The sequence below is a fragment of the Antrostomus carolinensis genome, unplaced genomic scaffold (genome assembly GCF_000700745.2).
Source record: "Antrostomus carolinensis isolate BGI_N321 unplaced genomic scaffold, ASM70074v2 scaffold32798, whole genome shotgun sequence".
In the NCBI taxonomy this organism is placed as follows: domain Eukaryota; kingdom Metazoa; phylum Chordata; class Aves; order Caprimulgiformes; family Caprimulgidae; genus Antrostomus; species Antrostomus carolinensis.
The window spans coordinates 1280-14602 of record NW_010334200.1 but is presented as its reverse complement, the minus strand read 5'-3'; the positions used below and the strand labels follow the sequence as shown (position 1 = coordinate 14602).

General features: G+C 41.4%; 1 protein-coding gene across 1 annotated transcript; it reads right to left on the bottom strand.

Annotated features, from left to right (window-relative positions):
• Nucleotides 1–1631: 1631 nt before the first annotated feature.
• On the bottom strand, nt 1632–12803 carry CARD19 (caspase recruitment domain family member 19; the record flags this gene model as incomplete). The annotated part of the gene is made up of 5 exons (XM_010174146.2): nt 1632–2008; nt 3694–3765; nt 5646–5705; nt 10051–10204; nt 12651–12803. Coding segments are annotated over 5 exons (552 nt in total), but the record flags the coding sequence as incomplete, so codon positions are not given.
• Nucleotides 12804–13323: the final 520 nt, after the last annotated feature.

Here is a 13323-nt window from a genome sequence, read left to right as displayed (position 1 = left end):
GGGCTGTGGAGCCACCACTCACCGTGTAAACCCAGCAACTGGGAGCTCCCAGAGTCAGAACCAACGCTGAACCCAGCAGCCTGTGCTGACTCACAGTGCGGCTGTGGTGTTACCCCTGCAGCCCCTCCCATTCCACCTGGGTGCTTCCAGACGAGCTGCACTGACACCAGCAACGACCACGAAGATGCACCGTCTCATCTTGAGATCTGACCTAACGAAGACTGTGGCTGCCTCTGCGTGGGGTTGGCTCATGACCCAACCACACTCCAATGCCACAGGTAAAAACATTTTCTGAGAAGAGTAAAATCAGGAGCCTCTGAGCCCTTTTTTGTCTCTTAAGACATTTCCTGCAAATACTCTTTGGGTCTTTTATTTGCAAATTTGGCCCTGTACTCAACTCCTCCTCTGGACTATATGCTTGCTACTATATCAGGTGAGTGTTGTCCTGGAAGGAAATATGGGTATTAGAAGATTATTTACTTTGGAGAAGATTACATTTTTATAGCATGAATAAAGTTTAAAGCTGGAAGACAATTTTCAGTCTGCCTCTTTTGAGAAAATCACTCCAAATGACTTAAAAATTTCACATGGGATCCTCCAGCGTATGATAACTTGTGATGTAGCTGCAACTTTTATTCAGATGATGTTTGATTTGGTCTGGAAATCTCTTCATTCAGTCAGTGAAGGAAGAGCCACAAAGCATCATGCTCACCAAGCACAGGGACATGGTCTCCCCAAGCCCCTTATGCTCTTGAGAAGGTCACTGAAGAACTATCCACTGAAAATGCCATTTCTCACAGCCAGTTCAGAACTACAGCACCTCCCTCCTGGAAGTGGAAAGTCATTTGTACTGAGCTAGGCAGGACCAAGGTCGGGTTCATAAAGCTAAGAAACCCCACACTGCTACACCTGCAGCCCTGACTCCCTGCGTCTCCCGCAAGAATTTCAGTCTTGCAATGGTTTCTGCAAGTTTTTCAGGTTTCAACTCACAGAAGAAAAACATCATCAAATGACATTATGAACAACCTCATGCTCTTCAAGTAAGTACACGTATTTTTGGCCATAAAAAAGTCCCATGTCATGGCACTTAAGTCCCTGGAAAATATCTTGGACTACTTCAGTTTATAGATACGTAGACTTCACTAGGAAAGGAAAAGCTAAATCAATCTGAAAAGTTTTCTTGGTAGTTTCAAGTGCTTCAGATCTGACATTCCAGTCTCTGGGACCCTCCACAGGCTGGGAACCAGTCTGCACCAGTTCCAGCACATTCAAACCACGGCCAACAGCTGAGTGTGAACACGAACAAGGCAGGCTGGGATAAGGCACGGACAGGAGAATTAGACAACACAGCAAGTACCTGGCATACACAAAGGTAACTGGCATGGATAAACTTCATAGGTGCCAGTGCCCACCTGAGCTCAGGCAGTAAGGATCGAGAATCTAGACAAAACGGACAATCCTGAGATGGAGATCCATTTTTGAGTAAGGCTTTGAGTGCATGTGGGTTTTTTAAGTGCTTTTCTTAAATTAATTATCACAAAAGACAGGCTAGCATTCTTTAAACAGTTGTGATCCTTCATTCCAGTATAAAACACATATGCAAACATGGCTTAAGACCCATGATCACTTACGATATAATTTTAAAGTTTGTATTAAAAATATTTTTTATCCAAACGATAAATATTTTAAAATAAGCATTTACAAAAATAAATGGTCCATTCCCATAAGGAAGGACATATATAGCTGAAATTCTGCATATATCTTGAGGCAACATAATTATTGATGAAGCTAGTTAATAAAATCTTTGGTATAAGAGTATAATACATTAATATTCATGCACCGTTGTCTTCCCTTGGCAGGTATACTGTACAGACAAGCGAAGAGGCAGCTTTTCCTTAATTTCTTGATATGTCTTCCAAATACAACATACAAATATTTCTAACGTGTCTTCCTATGATAATAGGAGAAAAGCCCAAGATTCTCCTGGCTCTTCCTATGGCTTTTGCATCTAAAAAATGAAGGAAGATGGGAGGAAAAAGAAAAAGTGAACATCGTTAAGTTTCATTCTAGCTAGTAAGCAGCACCTACAAAAACTAAAAATCAATTAAAAAAAAAAAAGACTCTAGAGGAAAACCAATTTCCTTTAATATTGTATTTATCAACTGCCAAGACAGGATAATGATGAATCTGTCAGGATTCAGAGGAGATTACTGAGTTAGGTAAGGGGGCAGCTTTACACCTGAGCACGGCACCAGATGACGTCAGCCTGGAAGACCACATCCAGGTCTGGTGGCCTGTTGCACGTGGGCAGTGAGATACTGCATTGCTACAGGGAAGAGCCTCAACAACTGGAAAAAAAGAGCCTTGGAGCAAAAGACCTGGAGAGGTTAGGTGGGAATTTTAGCAAAAATAAAGGTGGAGAGCTGACTTGAGGCACAAGGACCTCCACAGGGTAAAAATACAAAATGTCAGCTGGCAGAGAAACGAGGGGCTAAGGGGCTCTGCTGTCTGGTGGAGAAAGGCTTAACAAAAATGACAGGCTGGACCTGAAACCAGTTCAAACTGAGAATAAGACACACACTTCTAACACTATGGCCAGTTAACTTCGATCAAAGGAAGTGATGGATTCTCTGGGGTTTTTTTGCTATCAGTCCCTGAATACTTTTCTGAAAAGGCTTCTATTAAACGCTGGGGACTGAATCTCATGAAGGGAAGTGGTGGCAGTTAAAGAAACACATGGGTTAGCCTCAAAGGTTCCCTTTCAGCCTTAAAGCCTGACTCTGTGGACAGCCCAGCTGAGGGACTGTGATCTGGGAATGAAGGGTAACGCTGCCCAGCCTCCCACATCACTTGCAATGTCCGTGAATTGATGCTACTGTAACCTACAGCTATGGGGAAAAAAATAGTACAGAACAATGTCCAACTGTAACTGCTGTGACCAGGGTATGAGGAGCAGAAGGCACTAAAGCAAAATGGAGTTTGGATTCTGCTCCCCATCTCCCATGGGAAGACTGGCACCTCCCGCAGCACCAGGCAAAGACTTGAGAGAAAGGGACCCCTCTGAATCAGCAGCTCTCTCCCCCTGGATCTCCCCCACTAGCACTGACTCATTGCTTCGCTCAAGCTGATCCGTGTAGATGCATCAATGCACTTCCTGCCTAGAGCTGCCACTCTTATCACAACACTGGGTGAGTGGAAGGTCGGACTGTAAAGAGGAGCAGGAGCTCTGCTGTCTGCGGTGAAGCAGGCAACTTTCAGCTGATGGGGAGAGCCAACACCCAGAGTCAGCAACAGGGGCAACGGTTGTAGCTGCCTGGGCTCAGTAAATCGAGCCAGTGACCTCCAGCCCTGGCACTTGTCATGCTTCAACCAGCTTCCAAGGCATGTGGAAGCCAGAAGGTTTGGGTCTGTCTCATTACCCCTGGGAATCATGACCCATTGCTATAGCAACAGGAGCTCACATGACTACTGTCTTTAAAAAGAGCCCCTATTTGTGGCATCCTCTGTAGACAAACTATCTATTATTTATATCTCGGCATGTCTGAAGCGCAATTTGTATCCTAACCTCATTAATGAATGATGACACCTTGACCTGCTCTATTAAGTCAGCCATGTTAGATCAAGAGGCACGCTGCTCTCCCGTCCCGTCGCGTCCCGTCCCGCGCTAAGAGAAAAACCGCCGGAGCAGATTACCTGAGTTACAGCAATACCAAAACAAGGCAAAACCTGCAGCAACGCTAAAACAAGCGAGGAAAAACACGGGACCTAAAGAAAATGAAAAAGGAAACGCATTAAGACAGAACAGAGCAGTGGAAGCTTAGCTCAGTTCATAAATCATAAATTGCTATTAATATGCATAATTAAGTGTATTCAGATGAAGCTAACACATTCACAATTATGTATATTCGGTAGCTACTGTGCTAGGAAGCACATTTACTATAATTAATTAATTTTTACTACAGTTGCTCTGACACTATTCACTGTTTGTCTCTGTTCCTCTAGCTATACCCTACAAAATGTAAGCGAAAGCTTCCTTAGATGTTTTCTCACTCTAAAACTTTGTGCAAAAACCCCTTTAAACACGACAACAAAACACTAAGGAGACTACTGGGACCTCTGCACACAGCACAGCATCTCACTCTATAAATAGCTCCTCCTGGGCCAAGGCACTGCCTGTGGGTAAGAGCACATCAGATGAGACTGCAGCTCCTTAGAACCAGATTTTTTGGGTTTCCTTTTTTTTTTCCCCACAGATGTTCCACAAATTCCACTTTTGTGACAAAAGCAAATATTCTTGTTCCTGTTTACAATTCTGGTGGAAGCTCAAATTCAGCAGAGCCACACACAAACCTAAAACAAATCTCCCACTGGAAACATTTCCTTCAGGTGCCTGCCTGGAATGACATGCAGCTTAACGCTGATGGCCAGTATTGACGTTCAATAAAACCTTTCTAATTCATACTTATCCACAGACAAAACCTCATAAAGATTTATATCTGCTGCTTTATTATCTAAGATTCCACTTTTATTTACTACTTCACTATGAATACAGCTACAATTAAACTTCACCTGTCAATTTAAGGACAAATGTACTGCAGGATAACAAATGAGTGCAGCTGACAACGAGGACAAGGACACGGGAGAAACAGCAAAGGAGCAAGGACCTGGTTGCTCCTTCGGATGTAACCTCCCCACAAGGGTGGCTCACAGCCAGACTACGTCCAGTCTGAGGCCAGTTCTTTCATCAACATGAGTAAGAATGGAAATTATTCAATTTTCTTATTTACAAGCACTTTCTCTGATGTCCCTGTGCTGTTACGCTGCAGTCAGCAACAGCGATGTGAAAAATGTGAAGAGCGATTTGGTTCAATATTCAAAGTAACAACAGCACAGGTGAAAATACACATTGAATTAAATGGTGTTTCTGCCCCTCGTTTCAGTTTCCTCCCAGGGGAAAACTGTCAAAAAGGCAAAGTTCTTAGAGGATGCTTTTATTCTCTGATAATTGTATCCAAATTTCTAAATAAAATATCGATGATAACATAGTTCATCACAAATTTTTAAAACTCTTCAGCTTTCTTTCACATCTTCTATTTATTTTCAAAATATCTTTCAGTGAATAAAATATTTGCCTCTAATCTGGGCACTGAACAGAGGAAGAAGGAAAAAAAACTAACATGTTTTCCCAAGGAAAATATATTTAAGTTCTCCTTTGCTCATATTCCTTCCTGTCTTTGTTTTCAAATGACTTGAACTTAAATTGAAAGCTTAAAAAAACTGGAAAAATACGAAAGTTATATAAAAAAAATTATTGACAGCCTTAGGCAAAATGACAGCAGCTGAATAGACCTTACTACCCAAGCACTGAAGAAACCATAGGAAATGAAGAGTTTAGCTATAACAGTGTAAGTAAAAATACCATTGTAAATATTGATTAAACTCTACAGTCTTTTGCATTTCCTGGCACTGGTTTCTTCAACAGCAGCTCAGTACGTTTTCCTCCATTAATTCCACTTAACTTGTGACAGTAAAGACATCATAAAACAAAACTATTTGTTACATGAAATGCAAATTACATGATAAAATAAATTGCATCATAATCTGCAAAGCCATTCCATCCGGTGACACTGTATGCATTTATTTACCCCTGTCATTTAGCATATATTTCTCCTTGTCAGTGTCTATCTCTGTGGAATCTGTGGTTTCTAGAAATAAAAGCAACACATGAAAAGTTAGTACTCAGCTCAAGCAAACAAATGAACATAATCAGCCCATGCAAAATCACGCAAAACAACACACTTGAGAAAAATATCCAAATAAAAATATTAACCCCTCCAAAGGTTAATCATCGCTGTCATTAAATATGGATATATGTTGATAAAAAGACATAGGCACATAGTCATTTGAATGCAACTAAAAATAGCTGCAGCGACATCTCTCATCTGGTTAAGCACTAACCACCTAAGTAACATTACACTTGATTCCCAAGTGAGGAAAGCAGGAGCTAATCCTTCCATAATGCCAGAAATTTTCATTGTAATAAATACAAACAATTTATTAATATAAGTGCTAATCTGAAAACACCCCTATAATTTAATGTATCACCATTCTTTGTTCTTGAGCAAATCTCTGGGCATTAATGTATTTGGCAGATGAAACACTTGGAACAAACTGCTTGGCGCAGATTATTTATCTGAATTCTGGTCTCAGCTAAAGACACGAACAGCTTCTTTCAAAGTCTGTAGGTACTACATGCTAATATTTGGCACAAATAATTTTTTGCCTCTATCTTTCTGCAAATTCCAGAAGAAAAGGAGGTTGACCTTAAGACAAGGTGTTCAATAGTTAGCAGTAATAAAGCAGTTTCTAGCTTGGGCAGAAAGACCTGCAGTTTTCTAGGGGTGCTTTTGTCACACAGATGTGGAGGTAACATTGTCTGCAGAATGTGTGTGCAACCAAAGAACACTGCTGTCACCATAAATGGCAGAGGAATAATTTTCCTTTAATGCATCATGAATCTGCAAAAGAACTTTTTTAGCCAAATCTCTTTGTGGTCAAGAGAGTTTGGGGGGGGGCGGGGAATGAAAGCTACAAATTTGGCTGTCAATAGTGAAGCATTTGAAACTGTTTGGTTTCAACTGAGTTCCTTCTTCTACTTTCCTTCTACGTGACAATCTGGAGCTAGGTGAGGTGTCTTGGAAAATCACCCGGTATGCCAAGTCAGCAAAGGGGACCTGCTGTCAACCAGTGTTAGATGGTAACCATCCATCTCCCATGCTAAGCACATCCCTCCTGGTGGGGTCACAGGGCATGGCATTCAAGCAGAACAGAAACATCTGAAGCAGTTTGCTGCAAAGCTGAGGTGTCACTGAAGCAGAAAGGATTGCTGCAAAGCCTCCATGGTGCACTCCCATTCAACAGCAATCTCGCACAGCCTGCCCATTTTGAGGGATCTCCTCCCCATGTACTTGAGCTAAGAAATCTTCACACTTCCCAGCGGAGCACAGCCCAGTCTCTGCACTTTTGTCAGGCTGTCGCTGTGTGAGGATGATCTGATCCTTTATCTGTCTAGTCTATGCAGTACTGAGAGAAATAAAAACATTTTCTGAGTCACTGGGAAGAGCCTGTTTGGCCCCAACAGCTCTGAAGTTGCCCACAGCGTGTGCCTCACCCTCCCTCTAGCGGGAATCCGAGACATTGCCCAACATTACGCTTCCAATATTACACTTCAGGCAAAGAAATTTTGTTCTGGAACAAATCTTAAAAGTTTAAAAAATGAAAAAGAAATCGTTGAAAGGATTTCCTCTGTAGAAAACATTTTTCATATGTACAGCTGCATGTAACCTATTACAGAACTCTGTCCTGGCCAGAGTTCATCAGTGTCCTCACCAATAATTTCTCCTGGTGTTTATAATGCTGCTTGTTTCAGTTCAGTCTGCATTTAGAACAAAGTCCCCATGTTAGGAATTCCCATTTTTCTTCACATTTACGACTTCTACTTTTAATTCTGTAAATGCTCTGTGCTAAATGTGACAAATTTAACAACTGCAGCTAGGAGTAACATAAAAATTGTACACGTTAGAGGTCTGAAGGATAATGTCCAAGTTCACTTAAATGTGAAATAACACCTCATATTGAAAAAGAAGCTTTTCCTGAAGAATAAAATGGTTTGCAGTTTTAGCTCAAAATGCTGCACAGATGTTTATCCACCATCCAATCCAGAATACAAACATTTGTTTTAGTTACAGAACTCAGAAGAAGCAGCAAATATGTGAACACAATCAACTCATTATTTCCTTCTCAGGTCAGTATAAGGAAGCTGCAAATCTCAGCATGTAGTACTATTTTAACTCAGTTATTTAAATTATTCTCATCATTCTGAGGATGATAACATAAGAGGGTGTACCAAGATACAGAGAATTTAATGACTTATGATGGTTACTGGAGTCCCTTTGCATAATACAACAGCAGCCAAACAGTTTTGGGGCACTACAAACAGCTCTGTTTTTGGTTTTGTTTCTTTTTTTGTGAAGCACTTCTAAGCACATCTACTTGTTATGCACAGTCTGAATATGAGAAGCCCTAACCCTGCCTATTCATGTGGCTACTGGAGTAAAAGGTCTCAGAAGTAACCACGTAAATCAGGTGCAAGGACGAGCACGTTTATGTTCTAGCAAAAGCGCAGACAGACACCCTGCGCAAGCCTCCTCTCAGCTGCTTTGTCAGGTGTGACAACAGCACAAGGCAATGTGAGACTTCATCTTCACACTATCTGCCAAACTTCCAGTGTGAGTTTTATGGGTATGGGTGACCTTGGACACAGCTACGCTACTTCTAGTACCCAAATGAATTCAGATCATCTATATGGGATGTAGTCAGGCCTTGGCTACTGTGTACACGTATGTTACAATGTTTTCAGAAATGGCCTGTAGAAGGTGTTACTGAACATTAACAGAGCTTAAACTCATAAATCATCAACACACTCTCCAAATTTTATTCTTAGTGGCTACACTAAGACTTTTTAAGTTGCTCTTAATTAATAAAGACTGTCTGCTGCCTTCTAGTCAGCCTGGAAGAAAAACCTGTTGCTCTTGAGCTCTCACCGAGTAAAAATGATAGATCCAAGACTATTTGATTTAAGAGCCTGTTCCCTCAAAGGGCATGACTTCTGCAAGGTGAGTATCAGATCAAAAGTGCTGCCTTAAAGCTGCTGGGAAGTTGAATCAATCGGGATTCATGCTCATGTGAGATTCTGAGGCAGGGATGAGCCCAGACTTTCACAGTTCAGGAGGGTTCTGGTACGGACGTGGAGACCTAGGGTAACTTTGCAGCCCCCCTGTGCAGGCAGGAGAATGGTGCCATCTTCCACCAGTATATACTTGTGACGGGTAGATACAAACTTTTTCCTTAAAATTAAAGGTGAAACAAAGCTAGACAATGCAGTATCTTCAAAGGTAATTACAATTTTACATGCCATTTTCACTCCAGAAATAAAAGAGCTCTAGCTGTTTCTTTTTAAACCAATGGAGTTTTGGTGCAATTGTTTGAATCTCACTAGAGTTTGACCCACACGTCTAAAATTACCCCGGCACCTCACTGTGGAGTTTCTTACAACTAGAAATCAATTGACCAGTGAAGCATTAGTGTTGTTAGATACTTTATAAGGATTTTTTAAACTGCAGTCCCTTTGCAGCTTCATTAAGTTAAATGTGGGAGCTTTCCCTCAAGCTCCTCAAGTTATTTCAGTGTGTGGGATGCCTGAATGTGTTTCCCATCCATTTGGTACATTGTTCTTTCCTCCAGTAGGTTAGGTGGGGAGGGGGGGGGAGGGGAAATAGAAGCACCAACACATAGCAAGCATCATTATCCCAGGCTGGCAAGTCAGGGATATTTTACCCTTAAATAATTTTATCAGGGATATTGATATTTTTCCTTAAAGAAATGAGCTCCTTTGCAGTATAGAATCAAATCTGTCTGAGCCTCAGTCCTTCTGAAGTACATACATCTATATATTTGGGGGCAGATTTACAGACATCAGTCAGGACTGTCAGGTACACAAAACAAGTCCCAAATGATTAATATCACAGTTCATCCCTGCAAGGGTCCATGAATGTTTGCTTCATGCCAAACTAGACACAACTAGGAAATTTAAGGACTGAGGGAAAGCCAAGCTTCTGGGTCACCACTGTTTTGAGCTTAACAAATTTGAGGTCTGTAATGTTCTTATGTGCTACAGGTCAGAATAAACATAAAGAAAATAAACAAGCCACTAAGAAGCAAACACTATGAAAATAGACACTGTAAACTGTTTTAAAGACATACTTCATATTTCAAAACAAAGAGTTTTGGGCTGCCTACACTGGTCAACAAATAACAAGAACTATGCAGTCAAATTCCCTTATGGTTTTTGGAAAATTCCAGTCAGAAAGAATTAAGTTATTTAGATAAACTAAACAGGTTATTTAAATCACCTAAACCTCATCTGAAATAAAGTTTTGTAATACATTGATGAGGAAATCCCCAATTCAATCAACTTACAAATCAACTCACTCAAGATTTTCCTGCTTGGCAGGTCATTATACAGCTGTTCAGCATTGATCTGTAGAGCCCTGTAAAACTCTTGACAGTGTCTCTCTCCTTTCTTTTGAAGGTGCTTTATCAGATCTGAAAGCCTGGTATGGAGTGATGCCTTTGGATTCCTGAACTGTAAGAGAAAAGCACTCATCAGAAGAGAGATTACAACAGCTGGAGATCAACTTTACATCACTTCACAGTATGCCAGGGAGTGAAGATACAGAAGTTGTTTTATAATTACTAAAAGAATGGGCCAAAAAAAAAAAAGAGGGACACCTAAAAAGGACATACATGCATTGCACAGTAGTCTTCAAGACACTGAGCTCAGCTGGTCAGCACTGCTTGATGGAGACCATATTGCCTTTGCCTTCCCTCATTCTTTTTTCTGTCCTGATTGACAGATACTCTGACACTTAACGTTTTCTCTGCATTCAAACTAACGCGGTACTTGCTATTCAGACAGCTGCTGATAGAAAGTATCAATAAATTTTATAATAAAGTTTTATGGTTTTGAGTTTTCCCTTAGTTGCCTAGTAATGATCACTCAAAAAGGTACTTTATACTGCTTATATTAGTCCCAATATTGGAGTGTTTATCATCCCAAAATTACGTTTCATTGTTTTCAGCACAATTAGCTCCCGCATGTCCAGTGCAACATGTACAATTCTTATTATTCAGGCAACATGGTCAATCAGCTGCAGAAGAAAGTACTTTTTTTTCTGCTGTCCAAAATGTGATGAATATTAGGAGCCTTTATAAAGAGAATAAAAACATGTACTTAGCCTTACACACATCAAACTGATTTCAGGTTATTTGGAAAATGTCCAAAGCCGTTCTCAGTAAAACACTGTATTTCAGACCAGTACAGTAGATAACCTTTGTAGAAGACTTCGTGAGGATCAATTCCTGCAACATACCTTATACAACACTCCTTATTCTGACACATTTCCCACAAGGTCTACCAGATAGAGCCGAGACTGCAAGCTTCCTCAACACTCACAAGAGCTGACAGAAACTTGCCTGGACCTATGCAGAAGCAGTTCATTTCTGCCTGCTAAATGCACAAGTCACAAATTACGTTTCACAGATTCTTTATGCATTTATTTTGAAGCTCCTCAGGGAATGAGATGATCTTGAATTGTGCACATCACACTGTTTATCATAACTGAGTGCCTAGACTGGCTCAGCTAATGATCTAGAACTGCTCTACACCACCAAAACACTATTCATCCCCATGGACTTTGATTATGACAGAATCAGACCTATTTTTCCTAATGTTACTGATATGCCAAAACCTTAAGCCTTGTGCAGACAATGAAGTCCAGGAGAGGACAAGTACAAACCATTTTAAGTAGAATCTGGGGAGCTTTTAACTGACTTAAACTTTAACTCCACACAAGTTTAAAAGATCTTTCTCCCTAAAAACAGCTACTCATTTCTGAAAGCTTCATGCCAGAGAGGGTGGCCTTCCTCCACATGTAGTGGCACAGCTGGAAGATGCTACTAACTCCATCCACTTCCCACAGCTCCCACACTTACAGGTGTGACTAATGCCCCCCCTTCTCTCCCAATACTCCGAGTTATTAATCACACTAATCAGCAATAAAACTGATTAAGCTAATACAGAAGATTTTCTGGACCCAGATGGATGCAGCACAGATAATAGAATCATAGAATGGTTTGGGTTGGAAGGGACCTTAAAGATCATCCAGTTCCAACCCCCCTGCCAGCAGCAGGGACACCTTCCACTAGACCAGGTTGCTCAAAGCCTCATCCAACCTGGCCTTCAACACTTCCAGGGAGGAGCAGCCACAGCTTCTCTGGCCAACCTGGGACACTGTCTCACCACCCTCACTGTGAAGAACTTCTTCCTAATATCTAATCTAAACCTCCCCTCTTTCAGCTTAAACCCATTTCCCCTTGTTTTGTCATTAACTGCCCTTATGAACCCTCCCCAGCCTTCCTGGAGCCCCTTCAGGTACTGGGAGGCCACTAGAAGGTCTCCCCGGAGCCTTCTCTTCTCCAGGCTGAACAGCCCCAACTCTCTCAGCCTGTCCTCACAGCAGAGCTGCTCCAGCCCTCGCATCATCCTGGTGGCCTCCTCTGGACTTGTTCTAGCTGCTCCAGGTCTCTCTTGTGATGGGGGCTCCAGAACTGGACACAGTGCTCCAGGTGGGGCCTTACGAGAGCGGAGCAGAGGGATAATCTGACATGACACTCCACACCAACTCATGTGAGGAGGCAGCACGCAGGGCATCTGGTGATGCCACGGGTGCAATCCTGCCCACAGAGTGGTGACAGGATAGCGTGCTTCTGCATGCACAGCATCAGGCATCACAGCAGGGACCGTGGCACTAAGCTGAGTGCCTGCTCTCATAACCACTTGGCACAGGGAACACACCAGCCCTGTGACTTCTTCTCTGATATGAGATCCCAGATACAAGTGGTCAGCAAGGAAGAGGTGAGGAAGATTGGCTGCACGTGGCACCAAGAGTCAGTCAGGAAGAGGGCAGCTGAGCTTCCAACCTGCAAAAACAATGCAATATTCAGAGATATACTAAAATTCATCAAATTACCTTTTCTGCTTCTGCATTGGTAAGGATTTGGGGGTAGACTCTGTTAAGCTGAAGAATAATTTTATCAACCACTTGCTCATTCAGTCGGCTATTGCTTGTAAGAAAATACATGTCGTGTTGCAGCCGATGACAATATGACTGATCTAGAGAGAAAATAATACAAAGAACAAACCACAGCAGTTAATTAGCAAGCTGTTTTTAAATTCTGCAAATTTCATTTACCTAACACTGGTTAAACAGCTGAAATAAAATTACCACCATCATGTATTTTTAGAAAGCTGAACTATCTGTTAGGGAAACACAACATAGCCACGTGCTTTCAGAGACCCATCTACTTAAAATTACACGCATCGGAACTCCGGGCTGGTCACTCGTGCTGCCTTTCTCTTTCCAAAGGGAGAAGGTTCTAAATTGTTCAGATGTCAAGCACTGATTGATATTTAATCAAATACAGTCCTAAAGTTGTTAAATCACTGAAGATAAATTTTCTATCATTTATGAAGTCAGATAATGGAATTTAAAACTAATGTGTTTTATATTTTTTTTAGGTAAATACGTTATTTCATAAGAGAGAGGTTCTCTCTGATGTAGAACAGCAAAAGAACATAAATTTGGCTTCAAATTATGTACGTTACTGATACTGGCATATAGCACCAGATTGGTCTTGGCACCC